General features: G+C 61.3%; 1 protein-coding gene across 1 annotated transcript in view; it reads right to left on the minus strand.

Annotated features, from left to right (window-relative positions):
- Positions 1–7,656: 7,656 nt before the first annotated feature.
- IQGAP3 (IQ motif containing GTPase activating protein 3) overlaps positions 7,657–19,566 on the minus strand; it is a 35,019-nt gene continuing 23,109 nt past the window's right edge. The window contains exons 21-38 of the mRNA XM_027048635.2: positions 19,422–19,493; positions 19,258–19,327; positions 17,806–18,014; positions 17,076–17,228; positions 16,656–16,819; positions 16,102–16,326; positions 15,132–15,272; positions 14,184–14,268; positions 13,609–13,841; positions 13,187–13,319; positions 12,975–13,077; positions 12,242–12,368; positions 11,253–11,340; positions 10,381–10,593; positions 9,813–9,979; positions 9,500–9,598; positions 9,059–9,167; positions 7,657–8,206 (exon numbers count right to left, since the gene is read on the minus strand). Coding sequence (XP_026904436.2) covers positions 8,093–8,206; positions 9,059–9,167; positions 9,500–9,598; positions 9,813–9,979; positions 10,381–10,593; positions 11,253–11,340; positions 12,242–12,368; positions 12,975–13,077; positions 13,187–13,319; positions 13,609–13,841; positions 14,184–14,268; positions 15,132–15,272; positions 16,102–16,326; positions 16,656–16,819; positions 17,076–17,228; positions 17,806–18,014; positions 19,258–19,327; positions 19,422–19,493 — 2,505 coding nt within the window. The 3' untranslated portion in view covers positions 7,657–8,092. The remainder of the gene's footprint in view (positions 8,207–9,058; positions 9,168–9,499; positions 9,599–9,812; positions 9,980–10,380; positions 10,594–11,252; positions 11,341–12,241; positions 12,369–12,974; positions 13,078–13,186; positions 13,320–13,608; positions 13,842–14,183; positions 14,269–15,131; positions 15,273–16,101; positions 16,327–16,655; positions 16,820–17,075; positions 17,229–17,805; positions 18,015–19,257; positions 19,328–19,421; positions 19,494–19,566) is intronic.

Below are 19,566 nucleotides of genomic sequence, written 5' to 3' on the forward strand. Positions count from 1 at the left end.
GGGGCAGAGAGAGAGGGAGACACAGAATCCGAAGCGGACTCCAGGCTCCGAGCTGTCCACACACAGCCCGACGCGGGGCTCGAACTCACGGACCGTGAGATCATGACCGGAGCCGAAGTCGGATGCTTCACCTGCTGAGCGCCCAGGGAGTGTGCGACTCTTAATCTCAGGGTCGTGGGTTTGAGCCAGAGATTACTGGGCACAGAGATTACTATTAATTAATTAATTGATTGATTAATAAACAAACGAAAAGAAAAAAAAGTCTCAGTGCCAGACAGTGGCTGTCTCTGTAGGGTGCTACCAGCCGGTGACTGGGCTCAGGACACGGGTCACACGGCGGGTCCCAGGCTGATGGAGGCTCCAGGGCTGTAGTCGCTGCTCCCCCTGGAGCACAGATACCACACCAGGGAAAGGAAGACTAGAGAATCACAAGCGGGACTTTTATTGCCTGAGCCCGAAGGTAACTTGGTGCGTTTCCACTCCCGTTTCCGTGGCCGGGCCGGTGGCACGGCCCCGCCTAACTGCACCAGAAGCAGAGTAAGCACGGCGGTGGGGGGGGGGGGGGGCCTCTGCCCCAACCTGTTTGGCACCTGGAAGGCCACACGTGGTCTGTGTCACCACCTTTCCTCCAGGCGTCCCCACGGCTTACCTCTCCTTCCTTGTCAGTGCTGAGATGTCTTTTCCGCGGGAAGCCCCTCCTGATCACGCCATTTAAAATTGCAGCCCCCCCATCCCCGTGCGTCACCCGGGATGTCCCTTGTTCTGCTCTTTCTGTTTTCCTGAACACTTACTGCTTTGGACATACCGGAGTATCTGTGTCCCCCCCCGCCACCGTCCGCTCCGTGAGGACACTGATTCAGGTTGGCTTTGTTTACTGTGCGTCCCAAGTGCCTGAGATCGCGAGGCCACGGAGCGCGTGGCAGTGTAGCGTGCCACGTGGCCTCGCCGTCTCAGGCACTTACTAAATAGTTGTTGAAGGACTGAATTTCTTAAAAATACTTGCCGCTGGCAGGGCTGCGGTAAGACTAGCGCTTCTGTGCCCTTTCGGCGGGACTACAAATTGGTGCAAACTGTCGTTTTAAGTCAACTTTCAATTTGGGCGCAGCGTCACATTTACAGAAAGGTTGCAAAAGCAGGACAGAGAGTTCCCGGACAGCACTCCCCGGTCTCCCCGAGGTTAGCGCCCCGCGTCGCTGCGGTCCATCTGTCAACACGAGGAAACCAGTATTGACCAACTCAACTCCAGGGCTCAGTGTCACCGGTGTTCCCGTTAACGGCCCTTTTTTCCCGTCCCAGGATCCCGTCCAGGGTCCCACACTGCATCTGGCAAGCCGTCCTTCTTAAACGTGTGTGTTCCCCGCAGAGAAAGGAGTCCTCTTATGCCTCCCTGGCGGAAAGGCAGTGGACGGGTTTCACAAGACCCGGCGAGGGCGGGTTCTGTTGATTCGCAGGAGTCAGGCTGGGCTCCTTTCCGGACTCTGGACGGCTGACCCCGGCGCGCACCCCTTCCTCTCGCCTCCTGTGCCCTCTTTCTGTGAGTTGGTGCAGGTTTTCCGGACGCTTGGCTGCAGGTAAGAAGATCCTTTGTAAAGTGCACACCCTGCGAAGCAGAAACAGCCAAGGGGATACACACGGGCACGCGGATCTAGGTGCCGGGACAAATCGGGAAAGCGGTCTTGGTTAGCAGCAAGAGAGGAACGTCAAGCAAGAGGTGACGAGAGGCTTCCAGGCTTGTTTGGAGCAGAGCGCCTTGACCCGGGAGAGGTGACGGTCTGACCCCCCCCCCCCCGCCCCGGGGACCCCGGTGCCAGAAGCTGGTGGCCGTCTCTGCAGGGTGCTGCCAGCGGGTGACTCAGCCCCATCCGGCTTCGCTTCCTGGGTGCCGCCCTCAGAGTTCAGAATTCAAGTTCCCACGGCCGAGGGGAAGGAAGTCTGAGTGTCTGCTCTGGAGTCCTCAGCCCAACGTCCTGGTGGGAGGCAGTTCCGCTGTTAGCCCCACGGCTGCGCGGAGGGAGGGGGATCAGCTCCCCAAAGGAGGAGACCCAGAGAGACTGACGCCGACAGGCAAAGGGTTTGTAACACAGCTTTGGTCTGCCAGAACATAAAGCATCTAGATAGTTGTTGTTTCTTTTTAAGTAATCTCTGCACCCAGTGTGGGGCTTGAACGCACGACCCTGAGATCCAGAGTCACACGCTCCACCTACTGAACCAGCCGGGCACCCCTGCTTTGTCTCATTTAATGTGGGAGGCGCGGGGGCACCTGGCTGGCTCCGTGGGTTAAGTGCCCAACTTCGGCTCAGGTCATGATCTCTCGGTTCGTGGGTTTGCGCCCCGCGTCAGGCTCTGTGCGGACAGCTCGGAGCCTGGAGCCTGTTTCGGATTCTGTGCCTCCCTCTGTCTCTGCCCCTCCCCTGCTTGTGCTCTGTCTCTCTCTCTGTCTCAAAAATAAACATTAAAAAAAATATACGGGAGGCTGTTTACAATGTAAATAGAAAAAGCAGGTTATAAAATAAGATGCACAGTGTGGTTCTAATTGCAAATACGATTGGGAGAAAAGACATCAAAATGTTACAAGTGGTTATCATTTTGTGACAGTGTCATGAATTGTTATGGGCCCTTTTTTGCTTTGTAAATATTTCCCAAACTTTCTACAATGAATATGTAATTGGGAAACAGCGACAATAATTTCATTTATTTATTTTTAAATGTTTGTTTCTTTTTGAGACAGAGAGACACAGAGTGTGAGCAGGGGAGGGGCAGAGAGAGAGGGAGACACAGAATCCGAAGCAGGCTCCAGGCTCCGAGCCGTCCGCACAGAGCCCGACGCGGGGCTTGACCTCAGGAACCGTGAGACCGTGACCTGAGCCTCTACATCTGAAGTCGGAGGCCCAACCGACTGAGCCCCTCGGGCGCCCATATTTTTTTTTTTTTTTAACTTTTGGATTTATTTTTATTTTTCTTATTTAAGCAGGCTCCACACCCACGTGGGGCTCAAACTCACAACCCCGAGACCCAGAGCCGCACCTCCACCGGCTGAGCCAGCCCAGCGCCGCCGGACCGACATTTTTGGGAAATACCACAAACGCTAGTTACTAGAAAAATGCAGCGAAAAAGTCCCGTGAAATACAAGCTCCATTTTTGCTCTGTAGATTCGGGGCTTAGGCCCCTGCCGGCCGGCTGTAAGTTTCCGAGCGCTTGGTCTCAGGTTCTGCGTGCGGCTGGGGGCCAAGAAGGAACAGCTCGTGGGGCCCGCGGGGAGCTGCCGCTCTGGAACAAGGGACGCTCGTCCTCAGCGTGTGCTGGCTCTCCCCTTCCTGAGAGTGACGGAAGCTCATCAAAGTAGCAGCACAGACACTCCCCCCCCCCCCCCATTCTAGTCCCCGAAGGCGGCCACCGCCGAGTTCCCCGGGCATCGTCCGGAACAGCACACACGGGGGCCGCTTTTCACACCAGTCCGCTCGTGTGTACTCATCGTCGCCATTGGCCGTGCCATGTCCCATCATGGGGCTGCTCTGCCGCCACGCACAGTCCTCTGCCCCCACGCACAGTCCTTGCCCCATCCAGGTGTATTCACGGGAAGCATCCCTGCTGGGTGTGTGCAATTACAGCCTTAAAAAGTAACCGCTTGGGGGCGCCTGCGTGGCTCCATTGGTTGAGTGACGTTAGCTCAGGCCGGCTCACGGTTGAGGGGTTCGAGCCCCACATCAGGCTTTGCGCTGTCAGCTCAGAGCCTGCTTTGGATTCTCTGTCTCCTTCTCTCTCTGCCCCTCCCCTGCTCCTGCTCTCTCTCTCTCTCTCTCAAAAATAAGTAAACATTAAAAAAAAAGTACAGCTTTATTGAAATATAACTCACATACCATAAAATGTACCCTTTGAAGATATGAAATCGAGTGGTTTCACTATGGCCAGAATTGCAGCCTTTAGGGGCGTCTGGGGGGCTCAGTCGGTTGAGTGTCCGACTTTGGCTCAGGTCACGATCTCAAGGTTCGTGGGTTTGAGCCCCGCGTCGGGCTCTGTGCGGACAGCTCAGAGCCTGCATCCTGCTTCGGATTCTGTGTCTCCCTCTCTCTCTGCCCCTCCCCTGCTCATGCTCTCTCTCTGTCTTTGAAAAATGAATAAATGTAAAAAAAAAAAAAAAGGAATTTCAGCCTTACTACTTAATTACAGAGCATTTTCAGCACCCCTAAAAGAAACCCCACACCCACCAGCACTCGCTCTGTTCCCCCTTTTCGCCAGACCCCGGCGCACTGATCGACTTTCTGTTCCTGTGGATTGGCCTGTCCTGGACCTCACACAAATGGAATCAGACATACGTGACCTTTCGTGTCTTTCACTTTGTGTGTTTTCGAGTGCCCTCTGTGTGGTAGCGTGTGTCGTGACTTCATCCCCTTCGATGGCCAAACGGTACTCCCTTCGTATATATGGCCCTCTCTTCATCCGCTCATCAGCTGGTGAGCATTTGTGCCCAGACTTTCCTGGCCACATCGGCTTCCAGTTCTCTCAGGTACGTGCTCAGGAGGGCGAGTTGCTGGCTCATATGTTTGACATTTCGAGGAGACGCCAAATTGTTTTCCAAAGTGGCTCCACCGTTTTCCAACCCCCCGGGCACCATAGCGATTACAGTTTCTCCCCATCCTCAGCAAACCTTGTTGTTAGCTGTTTCACTTCAGCCATCCTCGTTGGGGATGAAGTGGCATCTCATTAAGATTTCATTTGCGGGGCGCCTGGGTGGCTCAGTGGGTTGAGTGTCCCTCTTGGGCTCAGGTCATGATCTCGTGGTCCGTGGGTTCGAGCCCCGCGTCGGGCTCTGTGCTGACAGCTGGGAGCCTGGAGCCCGCTTCGCATTCTGTGTGTCTCTCTCTGCTCCTTCCCCACTCAGCTCACACACTGTCTCTCTCTCAAGGATAAATAATAAAAGATTTTAAAAAATTCATTTGCATTATGCTAATACTAACGATGCTGAGCATCTTTTCATGTGCTTATTAACTAATTGCATCTCTTTTTTACAGAAATGGCCACCAAAATTGCCCATGTAATTGGGTTGTCTTTTTATTTTTGAAATAAGTCCCTTACAAGATAACACAATTTGTGGGGCGCCTGGGTGGCTGTCGGTGAAGCGGCTGACTTTGGCTCAGGTCGTGATCTCACAGCTCGCGAGTTCGAGCCCCGCGTCGGCCTCTGTGCTGACAGCTCGGAGCCTGGAGCCTGCTTCGGATTCTGTGTCTCCCCTTCTCTCTGCCCCTCCCCCACCGGTGCTTCTCTCTATCAAAAACACGCATTAAAAAAAAAAGACAAATGATTTGCAAACATCTCTCTCCCTTTCTGTGGGTTGTCCTTTCATTTTTTTCAACTTTTTAAAAGTTTATTTTACTATTTTTTAGCGTTAATTAATTTTTTTTTTGAGAGACAGTGTGAGTGGGGGAGGGGCAGAGAGCGAGGGAGACACGGAATCCGAAGCAGGCTCCAGGCTCCGAGGCGTCAGCGTAGGGCCCCAACACAGGGCTCGAACTCACAAACTGCATGAGCATCACCTGAGCCGGAGTCTGATGCTTAACCGAATGAGTCACCCAGGCACCCCTAAGATAATTTATTTTGAGAGCAAGAGAAAGCATAAGCGGGGGGGGGGGGGGGGGGGGCGGGGTAGAGAGGGAGAGAGAGAATCCCAAACGGGCTCAGTGCTGTCAGCACGGAGCGCAACGCGGGGTTCCATCCCACGAACCGTGAGATCATGACCTGAACCGATCTCAACCAACTGAGCCACCCAGGTGCCCCTGTCTGCATTTTCCTGAAGGTGTCCTTTAAAGCACAAGTTTTTGACTTTGCTGAGGCTCCAGTGTATCTAATTCTTGCCGCTGGTGCTTCTGGTGTCTTCAGAAACCATCGCCCGATCAACGTCATGCAAATTTACGTTTCCTTCTAAGAATGCTATAGTTCTAGCTGTTACATTTTGGTTTATGATCTGTTTCAATGTTGGTATACGGTATGAGGTAGGGGTCCGGCTTCATTCTTTTGTACGTGGATATTCAGCTGTCCCAACACTGTTTGGTAGAAAGACCTCTCTTTCCCCATTTCTGATGTTGTCAAATTGTCCCTGAAGAGAGTGTACTCCCCCATAGGACCTACGTGCCTCTGTGTCACATTGGCCATTGACAGGAAGACAGTGATGAACCGGGGCGTGTCAGGGGCCACCGGGAGGATTGAGCAGTGGGCTTGAAAGAGGGCGGCACGACAGGGTGGGCTGAAGGAAGTGGAAATGTTTCTCTCAGATAAGACACGAGGTGGGGGAAGGTGAGCCCGGAGGGGGTGGGCCCGAGTTGAGAGCCCTGCTCTGCCCCTTGCCAGCTGTGACCCAGAGCTCCGAGCCTCAGCTCTGTCACCTGCCCGGCAGAGGGCGGGGGCGGGGCGCTCCCCTCTGCGGAGTTGCTGTGAGAAGTGCCTGCAAAGAGCCCCGCCACACAGGCCCTGGTGACAGTAGCCACCGTGACGAGCCAGCGCGTGCTCCACGCGGCTGAGCCCACGCGGCTGCTGGGGAGCATCACGGTGGCACCCGGTGCTGGAGCCGTCGGGTGAGTGTGAGCTTTTCAGTGACGGCTGACGGTGTGGGGGAACCCGGATCCGCTGTGTGTGTCACTGTCACTCAGAGTGAGGCAGTACCGCCAGTCTCTGCTGTGACACGTTACGGGAAGGAGACGATGTGACAGCGAGACAGATCCTGAGTGACGGAGCGGAAGACAGACCCGCCAGGCAAACCGGGGGTGCCCAGCAGGGGCTTCTGGGCAGGATGTCAGGGCGGGTGCCTCTGTACTGTTCCCTCGTCCCCAGGCTTTGTCCCTGTTCCCGGACAGCAAGGAGGAAAGGAGGGGGGCTCTTGTCGCGGAAAGGGGGTTTTGCTCAGCGCACAGGGGCTGCAGCACACGTGAGCAGCTGTGGCCAGAGCACACGAGGAGAAGCTGCTGGAAGTATGTGCGGAGCGGGTGGGGCGCAACGAGGCCTGGTTCCTCCTCCTCTTGGCTTCTGACTCCTGGGCTGCAATAAAAACAGCACCAAAACCTAAGCACTCCCTCCCCGTCCCCGTGCCCCGGGGCAGGCGGGAAAGGAACCAACCCTCGTCTCATTAAGCTTTTAGGAGCTCGGCCAGGCGGGCGCTTCGGGGGCTGCAGCGAGGACCACCCCCCCCCCCCCCCCGGCTCTCCTCTCCCGGGCGAGAGCCGTCTCAGAACCCGGAGACCTGCTCTGCAGGAAATGAAGCCGGGGGTGAACCGCACATGTGCGGGTGACGGCTGCTTTTATTCAAGTGACATCAGGGGCAGACGGACAGGAAGTCGGTGGACGTGGGGGAGAGACAGTGGCAGGGACAAGAATGCAGGCACTGGGGCCGCCCGGAAGGGTGAGCGAACAGAGGAAAAGACGCTCTTCGTGCCGTAGGAAGGGGACAGGACGAGTCTGAAACATGAACGGGGACCTTCCTGCCCCCCACCCAAGGTGTCCTGCGCACACGGCGGGAGGGGCTGGCGGGACTGTTGGGAGATGGCAACGCCTTCTCTGAGCTCAAAGAGATGAAGGGGTACACCCAGGAGGGGGGGCCACAAGGTGACCCCCAGTGCCAGGGGGGGTGGAATAAATATCCTCGGAGCGGGACTTGAGGTAACGGGGGGGGGGGGGTCACCCGCTGCTGCTGAAGAGGGAGGAGGGAGTGGTAGCCTGGCTTTGGGGCCTGCAGGGAGCAGGGAGGCAGAGGCGGCCAGGACAGTGCTTGCAAATATCGGGGTGACCGCGGGAGGGCAGCAGTGGGCAAAGAGCAAGGGCCCAGGTCCCGGCGCTGCAGTCCGGCGGGGACACCGAGGGGCTCTGGGGCTTATCGGCCACACGGCCGGCCTCTGGGCAAGGCTCACTGTCGCCAGGGAGCCTCCGTGTGGCCCGGTGGGCCAGCTGCTCCAGCCAGGGCGGGGGGGCGGGGGGGGGCGGGGGGGTGATGCTCCCGGAGCTCGGCCCAGCCCTGAGCCCTGGGCATCCGCAGGGCTGTGAGCTAGTGTTAGTGTTGAGACCACAACCTGGCAGGGAAGAGGGGCTCGCGGAGCGGCCCCTGCCTCCGTCACTTCCGCAGCAGTTTCTTGTTGAGGAGGAAGATGAGAAGGTTGACGTTGACCTTGGCCTTGTTGAAGAGCTTCATAACAGCTACACCTTCGTACTGGAGCTGCAGGAGGTCCTGGGGAGAGGGCAGGGGTGGGGTGCGCGAGGGCTCCTGGTGGTGGCCCGGCCAGTCTACACAACACTCATGCCCCCGAGCCTCCCTCGCCCACCCAGGGGCACTGGCCATCAAAACCCCAGTTCACAGATGAGGACAGCAAGGCCAAGAGAGGCACAGGGACTTGACCAAATGTCAATTCGAGCAGAGTCAGGGCTTCAAACCCCTTCTCTCATTCAAAAGGCCAAAGGCAGAACAAAAAGACGTGGGTTTAAAGTCACTGCTTCCTGGGGCGCCTGGGTGGCTCAGTCGGTTGAGCGTCCGACTTCGGCACAGGTCATGATCTCACGGCTTGTGAGTTCAAGCCCCACATTGGGCTCTGTGCTGACAGCGCGGAGGCTGCTTGGGATCCCCTCTCTCTCTCTCTCTCTGCCCCTCTATAGCTCGTGCTCTCTCTCTCAAAATAAATAAACCTAAACAAACAAAATCACAGCTGTCCTGAACACTGGCCTGTGTCTCAGGCTGCGTCTTGTATCAGCCTCAGAGCCTGGAGAACAGGGGTCACGCTTCAGGGCTGTGCAGAGGGCCGCAGGGCGGCGTGTGCGAGGTCCCAGACACGTGCTGGGACATCAGGACTCATCCGCTCTGACAGTGCCCGCCAGCTGCACGCTCTGTGCTTGGCGGTGGGGTCTGGGCCAGGGCCTGGGGACAGAGGCGCTCGGGCCGCAAGACCCTCACCCTTCTGTTCAGGTGCTGATGGGCGGGGCGGGGAGCTGACATCCTCCGCGGCTGAGAGGAGCGAGGCGGGCCCACTGTCCTCAGGCGGGCACCCGAGCCAGGCCGGCGGCTTGGGGCCCCTGGGGGGCCTCTCACCTGGTAGTGAAGCTGGAACCGCTCCACGTCCACACCCAGGAACCGGGCATTGACTTCGAACTTCCCTGCCTCGTCTCCAGGGCTGATGTCAAAGATCACATTTCTGAAGCTTTCAGGGACGGGATTCAAAACGCAGACTCAGTGCTTCCTTCCAGGGCCCCGGCCCCCCTCCTCCAGAGCCCAGACTTCCCATCAGCGCTCGCGGGGCCCCGGCTGCCTCTGTCTTCGGCGTGCCTGGCCCTTACGGCTGTCCCCTCCTCCAGGACGGGTCCCCGGTGCCCTCCCCCTTGGGTGTGTCCGGGGCTGTGCCGGACCACGTGCGCTGCCCTTGGCTTTCTGTCTGGAGGTGTCCCGTCTCCCCATCACCCCGCAGCCCCTCCAAGGCGGGGCCACGCTGGGGCCCGGTGGGGGTCTGACACTGTGCCCTCCGAACACACGTACTGAGAGGTGGGAAGGCCCTCGATCTCCAGCAGGACCCCCTTGTCCAGGAGCTGGGCAGCAGTGTAACGGAGCGACGGCTTCTTCCCTTTCCCGGAGCTCCTGGTTTAAAAAAGGGCCCAGGGAGTTCATGGAGCCGGGTCTTCAACACCAAAGACCCCAGTTCTCCCTGTGGCGGCCGACTCAGGCCCTGAGGCTCTGTGAGGGGACCGAAGGCCAGAATCAGAAAGGGACCCTGCCGTCCCGGGGCGACCTCCCCTTCAGGGGTCACGTGGGCAGAGGTGAGAGGTCACGGGGAGCGGGAGGAGGCACCCACTTGGGGCGGGGGGCCAGCTGGTCCAGGCAGGCCCGGATGTACTGGCTGTAGTGGTCGCCCTGCTCCTCGAAGAAGGTGGCCTTACTGTCCAGGCCGCGGAGCGTGGCCCCCAGCTTCACCAGCTCCGCCTTCCGCCTCTGCCGGCAACGGCGCTGGTTGCGGATGTCCTGGGGTTGGGGGACAAGGGAGGGGGAGTTGCCCCCTGCGATGGGAGCGCCTCAGGGCCTGGCGGGCCCACAACAAATCCCTGTGAGGGTCTCCGGGAGAAGCAGGAAGAGGGAGGTTTGCCAGCTGCTTTTCCAACGAGGAGGAGGGTCTCGAGGATTCCAGCCCGAACCCTCAGGGCCGGGGCCTCGCCCCCACTGAGGAGTCACGGTTTCAAGGCTCCTGGTCTTTCAGTACAAGAGCGCCCTGAGTAACGTTCCGACCTCCCCTTCAAAACGGACCCTCTGGCCGTGCCTTGGCCTCCCCCGGCTGGTGAGGATCTGGGCGGACACGTGCGGGGGGGTGGGGGGGGGGGAGGGGGGTGGGAAGGGGGGGCGTGTCCCAAGGCGCCCGGGGTCGCTACCTTGGCCAGTTCATCCACCAGCCCCTGGTAGCCGTCGCTGGCGCTGACCAGCCCCAGGCCCTCCAGCCGGCGCAGGTTGCGCAGGACGCGCCGACGCTTGTCCGCCAGCGGCAGGAGGGACTGCGCGGTCAGCGAGCGGTGCCGTCGCAGGGGCTCCGGGGTCTGGCTCTCACGGGCCTGGCGCCAGCTCGTCAGCCGCTCGTGGGCCGCTTCCTGAGGGGCAAAAGAGCTGCAGGGATCCGCCGGGCCGCGCCACTCCGCCCCCCAGGCGGGGCGGACCCCAGCTCATCTGGGGCAGGGGTGGGTGCGGTGGGGATGTCAGAGACGGGCGAGGGCCTCGGGGGTCCCCACAGGGGAGCAGGAGCCCAAGGAGACAGGGGCGGAAGCCGCAGCGGAAGGGGTTCTGGACACACACCTCCCAACACCGCGATGGCTCCAGGGTATCTGGGGCGCCCCTCTCCTCCATCCTGTGCTTTGGGACCTGCCCCCACGGGCCATCCTCACCTTCTCTGGAAGGCCCTCGGCTTAGTCTTTGCTGCTGGGGGCCCAACCGGACCTCCACCCAGTACCTTCTCTGCCTCCAGGCCTCAGGCGGCCGCTCTCCCCGTAGGATGCCTGCCCTCCAGCGCCCATTGGGGTAGCTGCGCGATGCCCCTGAGCCGCCCCCCCGCCCACAGCACGGACATCAGGGCCTTTGGGGTCCCTGCAGAGCTCACTCTCGCTGCAGGGGGAGCCGGGACGGGGGTGCTATTCTCATTCCTGGGGGGCACATCTGTCTGCTTGTGGAGCCAGGGTGGGTCTAGGGGAGGAAATGGGCGGTGCCAGGAGGGGGGGGATGAACAGACCAGACTTGGAGCTACCCGGCCACTCACCTGCTCTCTGGACGCCGGGAGGGACAGCATCTCCTCGAGGGAGTCCCCAGGCTGGAACTGCATGATGTCCACCAGCATCTGCTTGGTGCTGCAGGAGGAGGGGAGGGACAGGGAAGGGTCTGGGCCCGGGGCTGGCCAGGAGCTGAGGGTGGGTGCACCCTGCCCCACGTCATGGCTGCCAGGGACCTTGGGAGGTCAGGAGAACAAACAAGGAGGGAGACCCCAGGGTGAGATGCAGGGCCTGAGTACAGAACCCCCTGTGTGCACACACACCGGGCCGCCTCACCCCTGCCCTCACCCCCGGCCCCCTGCCAACAATGCCCTCCCACAAACTGTCGTCCTGAGTCCATGAGCTAAAGGATGTGCCTCCTCCTGTGGGAGACCTTCCCCAGCTCAGGTGTCCCTTCTCTGAGCTCTCAGGGTGCCTGACGGCCACCTTCCTCTTGGTGGCTCTGGCTGCGTGCTCATGCCTGGCCCCGCCCTGCTAGAAGAGTGATGGCAAGACAAGGCCAAGGGCCCAGCTCACTGGTTCACTGGGCAAGTGGGTGGGGAGGGGCCGCCCTGCCAGCGCGGGACCGAGGCGGCGACTTGGCTCCTCTTCTGCCCAGATGGCCGGCCAGCCCTGCGGGGCGCCCCCCTCGCTTTCACAGGACCAGGGGCGAAAAGCTCCCGACCTTCTCTCTCAGCAGGACACCCACCCCGGGTCTCTACACTAAAGCAGGGAGACCATCCCTGACCTCACGGTTGTCCCTCGGGTCAAACGGTCACAGCGCAGAAACACACAAACGTCAGGTGTTACCAACACCCCCGCTCTCCCTCGGCCTCAGCTCAGCACAGAACAGAGGCCGAGATGGACAGCGGAGGCCCGGCGAGGGCAGTGCCGGTGAGCCTCAGGGGGACCCGCCCGAAGGACAGGAGCCCAGGAAGACAGTGGAATGGCCTCGCCCCCCATCCGAGCAGGGGCCGGGGCTGGGGCCACCTTCACCCACCTCAGAAGCAGGCTCCGGGCACTGGCATCGCCGGGGTCCGTCTCCAGCCCTTCAAACTTGTTGGCGAGCGTCAGGGACACCTCCAGCTTGCTCGGGTCCAGGCTCCTGTCCGCGGCCACACCCTCCCCTGAAGTGGAGGGAGGGATGAGACGAGCGTGCCCCACGTGCAGACAGCCGTGCTACGTGCCCGCTCCGGGCCCCTCTATGCCGGGAGAGGCGGGTCCACCGGGGGCAGCACCCACAGGACGGCTCTCGTCCATAGAGCTCAGCCTCCCGGTTCCTGCGGATGAACCTCTGACCGACACCCTCTGCCCAGGTGTTGGGGCTCCCAGCTTTCGATGTGCCACCACCCCCACCCTGAACTTCCACCCCTGCAGGGCCACATCCTGTCACTCCATGGACTCAAGGCCCTGTCAGAGAAACCCTTAGAGACTCCAAACGGACCCGTATTCATCCACACCGCTCTCCCACGATTTGATTGGCCGTTCGCACGCTGGCACTGGGTCCCTCTACTGTCTGTCCCCTTTCTTCCTATCAGTCCAGGTCCCTGTGTCCATCTCGGACCAGAGGGAAAGGAGAGGTGCTGTGCGGACTGGCTTTCCGGCACGCGTCCCTGGCTATGGAACTCCGGAGAGAGCCTGCCGCCTGCCATTCAGTCTGTCCGTCCCTCCCTCCCTGCAGGCCCTGCCCCGCCCACCCGCTGCCGGGCCCCCTCGCCAAGGACGGCGCGCACCGATGAGGTCAGGGATGGTGGGCAGCTCCCCCAGGTCCTCCAGGAGCTCGTGCAGGGGGTCGCAGTGATCGGGGGCAACCGAGTCCTGGTGCTCCAGCAACAGCTGCAGGTGGAAGGAGAGAGCAGCTACAGATCCAAGCCAGACCTTCCTCCGAGGGCCGCCCACGCCGCCCCCCCCCCGCCCCCCTGCGACCCCCGGCCGCGCCCCTCACCCTGTGCGTGTTGACCAGCTCCCCCACGGTGATGTACACCACGGGTCTGGCCACAGCCACCATGTCCGAGTACTCGTCCATCGCAAAGCGCTCTTCCGGCTCAGGCACCTGGCAGGCTCGGCAGACGAACCTCCTGTCTCCAGAGGAAGGGTGTGGGAGAGGGCGGGCGGCACCCCCACCTGTTCTGTGCGCCCCCGCGGGGCCGCCCGGCCCCCCTCCCGGTGTCCCCTCAAGCCCACTGCCCTGGACGGCCCTCCTCTGTCTCCGCCAGGCGATGCTTCCAACAACCCACGCTCCGGCTCCCTGACCACCGCGCCCCCGCCGTGCCGCACTTCCCCCATGGCCCGGGGTGGGGGGGGGGGCACGGCAGAGGACGAGAGCAGGAGAAGGGGACAGGAGGGACAGGGTGCCGGGACGGAGACCTGAACTTGAGGTGCGTCTCCTCCAGGTAGTCGTTCAAGACCCGCAGGTGCCGGCTCTCCCCGCGGAAGGCCTTGCCGGCAGCGGCGTGCTGCAGGACTTGGGCCACAGCCCCGAGCGCGTGGCGCTGGGGGGCGGCCAGGGCACCGCCCGCCGCCACGGCCACGATGTCGAAGGCGTCAGGGGCCACGACGGCAGGGTTCAGGAAGCGGTAGTACAAGAGGTTCCCTACCACCTGAGGGCAGAGGAAACCGTCCCAGAAGCGTCCGGGGGTCCGCCCTGGCAGCCCCTGCCCCGCCCCCCAGCTCCCAGGCTGGCGACCCGCTCAAGGTCACGCGGCGAAAGCTGGGCAGGGGCTGGGACCGGAACCCAGGTCCCCTGGGCCCGTGCGGGGCTGTCCGGCCTCTTAGCTCACGACCATGCGCCTTTCCGCCCGCCGGCAGAGGCCCTGCTGGTGAGCCAGGGTGAGATTTCCCCGCTTGATTTTTACAGCGTCGGGTCTTCTCTCCATTTGTCTCAGTCGGGGTTCACCAGCAGGGCAAAAGGGAGCTCGCGAGTCTGGGGAGGGGACACTCGCCTTGTAGACCTCATTCTCTGGGGCGTCGGGGAACTTCTCCGCCAAGGTTGTCTTCAGGACCTTAGCAACGTACCGCATCCCATATCTGCGGACAAGGTGTGCGTGAGCCGCGGTCCGCCCGTCTCTGCCGGAGCTCCAGGCAGTGTCTCCCTGCTACTCACGGCCCGCTCCCTGCCGCCCCCTCCCCGGCCCTAGTGTCAGTGCCCAGGACCAGGGCCCTGCCGCCCCCTCCCCCGCCCTAGTGTCAGTGCCTAAGGACCAGGGCCCTGTCTCCCCCTCCCCTGCCTCGGTGTCAGTACCCAGGACCAGGGCCCTGTCGCCCCCTCCCCTGCCCTAGTGTCAGTGCCCTGGACCAGGGCCCTGCCGCCCACTAAGCTTGCATGCGGCCTTCAGCCTGGCCCGAGACCCTCTTCTTTGCTCGTCTCCCCTGGGGAGCAGCCCAGGTCCCGATATTCACTTTGCCTCCCCCCACAGAAGCACCTTCAGCGTGGACCTGGGGTGTGGGGCACTCACAGCCAGAACCCTGTCCCAGGACAGCCTGGGAGGCTCTGGGAAGGCCAACCTTGTCTGTCATCACCGAGCACCCGGGAGGGGCTGGATTGGAGGCGGGGCCCGAGGAGAACAACAGATGGGGGCTTACCCCACCCCCTCCCCCTCGCCGACTCCTTCCCTGGTCTGGAAGATGGAGATGGCCATTCTTGCCCTCCCTCTAGTTCAGGGATTTTGTGAGGATCAAGTGAAACTATGTCGTGGAAGTAACGTACGATGACAGAACAGTGTTCAAATGTGTTAGATCCTATTATCGTCCCTGTTCCTACCATAGATGTGCCACCTACTAATTTAACCTATTCCCGCCTCCTAGAGTGCTGGACACAGAGGTTTACAGCTCGCCTGGCCTGGCCCTCTTGAGGTCCTGTGCCCGGGCTGGGGCGTGGCTGATGCACTTACGGAATCTGGTCCACAGAGGAGATGATGGCTGCAAGGAACTTGTCCGTCACGGCGAGGAGGCTGCGGAGGGAGATGTCCAGCCGTCTCTGGACCTCGGGGTGGCTCAAGGCCTGCTCTGGAGTGACGTCATAGGGGAGGTGGCTGTGGGCAGAGAGAGACAAGGTATCAGCCAGAGCCCCTCCCATGGCCTCCCCTCCCGAGTTCCACCCTTTGAACCCTCCATCTAACAGGATTGCGCGTGCGTATACCTACACACGCGCTAAGGGCGGCCCCGCGTGCTGGAGGGGACCAGGTCGGAATAAGAGAAAGGACTCAGAGGGAATGGAGCGAGGTGGGTGGAAGGCGAAGGAGGAGAAGCTGAGGGCCCACGGGGTGGACGAGGAGGGACGAGCGGACGGCCACAGTCTGCGTGGACTCCTCAGCGGGGCTGGAGGCAGGGCCATCCCTCAGCTAGTCTTTGGCGGTTGGGGCGATCGGGAAGACGGCCTCGGCCTTGCAGCCCCGACACGCAGGCCCGTGTGCCACTGGAGAGGCCGCCAGCGCGGGCGGCTCCTCGGCGGTCCCCTTCCCAAGGACCGTGCCCCCGAGTAGCACCCCCGGTCTACAAGGCCGACCAGCTCTCCTGCCACCTCGCTTGTCTATCCGCCTGCAAATCTGGGTGCTCAGCTATCCCCCATCAAGGAGGCGTCCGTATCCCAACTCCCGGCAGGTCGGACGGGCCGCTCTCAAGCAAGCACCGACACGCCAATTAAACACGTTTGCACGTTCACCTGTGTTCATTCTACACCCAGGTCCGTGTCATTTACATCAGTTCCACGTTAACCACCAGAGGGGGCGCTAAAAGCGACTTTATTTCATCCCGCAGGGCCGGCGTCGTATCTGCATAAATCAGCAGCTCATTTCTATGCCACCTTCGGAGCTGGTCAAAGGAGCTCTCCCTCTGCTGCTGCTCACCTGCACCGCCCCTCACCTGCGCTGGCCGGTCTGGGCCTCGCTCTGGTTGATCCAGCTCTTGTAGAGGTGAATGGGGTCGATGTGGACACTCAGCGTCTTGTCCTCCAGCACGTCCTGGACGACTCTGCCCAGGATCTCGCGCAGGGCGCTCTGGCCCCGCCCATTACGGTAGAACCTCACCACGAGCCCCACTACCGCGGGGTTGCCTGTCACCATGTCCTGGGGCTGCTCCACCTTTGACCTGTGGTTCGAGAGGTCACCGGAGCTGGTCTCCTGTCTCTGTGTAGGACAAAGAGCTGCTCCTCTCCGAGACTGTGGCCCTTCAAAGCCTGCTCTGCTATGGCCCCTCTCAAGGCCTGTCCTGACAGCCTGTGCGCTAACTTGCCCGCCCACATCCTCCCTCCGTACTGTCCCCGGAGGCTCTTACAGACGCTCCATGTGAGGCTGAGAAGAGGTCTCGTGATTCCATTTCTGCCCTCAAACCTCAACAAACCGCCCCCTTGTGAAGGGGCCGACGGTGGCGTCTCTCAACCCGTTCCCTTCCCACTCGTCTGGGCGTGGAAAGCCTACCTGATCTCCTCCTGGAGCGCTGTCTTGAAGAGCTGGAGCAGGAGGTAGGCCTCGCGGCGGTTGGAGGCATAGTTGTACAGGCTGAAAATCACGGACTCCATGAACTTGGTGGTTCTGTTCTGTGGCATGTGAAAGATCAGCTTGGCCAGGTAGAGAGGCTGAGTCTGCAAGCAACGGGGGAAACAGGAGGCGTGTGATGGGCCTCGAGGGCCGGTGATGCATTAGAGGCTCTCCCGATGGGGACCAGAGAGGAGAAGGCACCGGCCCGCTTCCTGGGAGGTGCGAGGAACCTTCCAGACAAGCAGCAGTGGGGGGCAGTCTCCGGGGTCAAGGCATGAGGGTTACGGGCACAGAGAGGCCTCCGGGCCCCAGACCCTTCGGGGACGGTGGGGTCCTCTGGTTCCAAAGGCTCCTGCTCACCTGCAGCAGGTAGAAGAGGTGCTGGTAAGCTTCTAGTTTCTGCCTTTTCTCTCTGCTCAGTGACTTCAGGCCCTTCTGCTTGTCCAGAACCATCATACCCGACAGCTGCTCTTTGTTCTTATTGGTCAGCTTCTTGCAGTGGGAGATCACCTCCTGCAGGTGCCGGGGGGCACGGCGCGGGGTCAGAATCAGGCCTCGAGGAACCGGGCCTTTCTGCGGTTCCAGGCGCCCCCGCACACGGTTCGAGGGTGTGCGCCCCCCCGCCCCCCGCCCTGCCACGCCGTCTGGCACCTCTGCTTCCACAGGGTGCGTCCCGTCCCCAGAGAGGGCCGGCTAGCAGCCCGGGCGTCGCGTCTGTGGGATTTTGCTCATTTCTCACGTCGCGCGCCCGGACTGGGGCCATCACTGCCGCTTCTACCCACACGGCACGGCCTCGTAATTTGCGGTTTGAGGAAATTTCCCGTCTGTCTACACGGGCCTGGTAAGGTGGGCGCTCTGATTATTCCCACCTCCGAGGAGGAAACAGACTCAGAGATTAAAGAGGCGGCTGGCGGCCCCCTCACTGGGAAGCGGCAGAAGCAGGCATTCTAATTCCACCGTCACCTGCCCCCCGAAGCGCCGCGGGAGCGAGGACCTGAGCCAGGTGATGAAATCCGACAAGTAACACGTACTCGAGTAGCCACCTCCCTGGAAGCAGCTGGGTCTGGCGGTGGGCGGCCCGGCCCCTCACCTGCAGGGTGATCTGGTTCTTCACCAGCAGGCCGATCTTGATGTCCATGAGGTTGAGGTCCTGCTGCAGCTGCTGGTTGGACCGGATCTTCCTGACCACCTCTTCCTGAAGCTTCAGCAGCTCTGCCTCGGCCAGGAAGTCCTCCTGGCTTTGATTCAAGAGGTGGGCAAATCTGCACACCACGCTGAGAGGGGGATGGGGCACGTGCACTGGCGGGAAGGGAAGAGGCGTCAGGACGAGCCGAGCCCTCGCGGGGGCTTCCTCAGCAGCTCCCTGCCTCTTACCACCTCCTGGTCCCCAGCCTGCTTGAGGCCAGCAGGCCACCTCCAGGCCGGTCCTGTCCCCGAGCTCCTTGTCTCTTATGGGCAGTTATGATGGAAGAACCGTCCTTCCCTTGCTCTCCTCGCCCCTGGGCCCAGGCCAGGGACCTCTCCCACCCCCAAGTCAGAGCCCTAGCTGCCTCCACGAACCCCCTACTCCAATTTGTTCTTCTGATCGGCTGAGTGCCCAGAGTCAGAGATGGGCAGGTGGCACCCCTGCGGGCAGGACGGGCAGAGTGGGGTAAGAGGGACGTCTCAGGGCAGTGCAGGCCACCTGATGCCCAGGAATGCTGCCTCAGGCCTGGAAGGGAAAGGGGCCCACCTGTTCTAGAACCCAAGGACTGGAGGAAACTTGGAAATGGACCCTGGGTCTACTTCACAAAGAGCAGGGCATCCAAGGCTGGGCTTCTGGACTTTCAGGACAGGAGCCAAGAACGGCCCAGAAGGACCCCTTTGAGGCTTTAGGTGTGTGCCCCGCTGAGGGGACAAGGGGCAGGATGACAGAGGACCCCTAGGTGCTGGCACTCAGTCCTGACACTGCAGAAGGCTTCATGCACGGCCCAGAGGCCGGAGCTGGGGGAGCCACGGGTCACGCAAGAGTGTGGGGAGAAGCCCCTTCCCTTGATTACTTTGCTGGTAGCAACGGGGAGATAATGGAGGCCTGGCACAGAAAGAACACGCTCGAGGGAGTCCTCCAGGGGACCGGGCCATGTTACCTGGCGGGCAGGAGCTTCTGCTACAACCCCTATCGGACGTTCTGCACAGACGTCTCCTACTCTCTCCCTGCTGTGCGGCCCCAGGAGGGACATCTGGACCTGTCTGAGCCTGGGGGATTTCCTGTCTCTACCACCAGACTGGGGGATCCCCAAAGGCAGAGCACATGTCTTCACTCCCACATGCACGCCGGGTCCTGAGCCATATGCTCAAGGTCGGGGACATCAGCTGGCGACGAGGGCAGGGGCTCAAGAAGGGCCAACGGCGTCTCCAGAGCCCAGGCTGCAAGCTTGGGCCGGGGGGAGGGGGGGGGGGGGGCGTGACCCTCTGCCTTGCTGACTCTCGGGGGCCACGGGCTCGCGCGGACAGGGGAGGGCAGGCCGTGTACTCACGACAGAAAGGAGACCAAGCCGCGTACCTAACATTCTGTAGTCATCCCGGGCTTTCCGGGCTCGGAAAAACGCCTGGATCTTCACAATGGAGTTAACCTGCAGTGAACACAGGTGCGAAACGGCTGCTGGCCGCCCCTGCCCTGGTCTCATGCATGAAGGCCGGGCACGGGGACAGCAGGAGGACACTCACATTCTTCTGGAAGTATCCCAGACGCCTCCGGTACCGCCTCCGAGCTGCCCACATCCGGACCCAGGCCTGGATCTGAGGACGCGCACTGCGTCAGAGCTCCAGGCTCGGGGGCCACCCTCCGGCCCGGGCCAGTCCAGCTGTCCCC

The sequence above is a fragment of the Acinonyx jubatus genome, chromosome E4 (genome assembly GCF_027475565.1).
Source record: "Acinonyx jubatus isolate Ajub_Pintada_27869175 chromosome E4, VMU_Ajub_asm_v1.0, whole genome shotgun sequence".
In the NCBI taxonomy this organism is placed as follows: Eukaryota; Metazoa; Chordata; class Mammalia; order Carnivora; family Felidae; genus Acinonyx; species Acinonyx jubatus.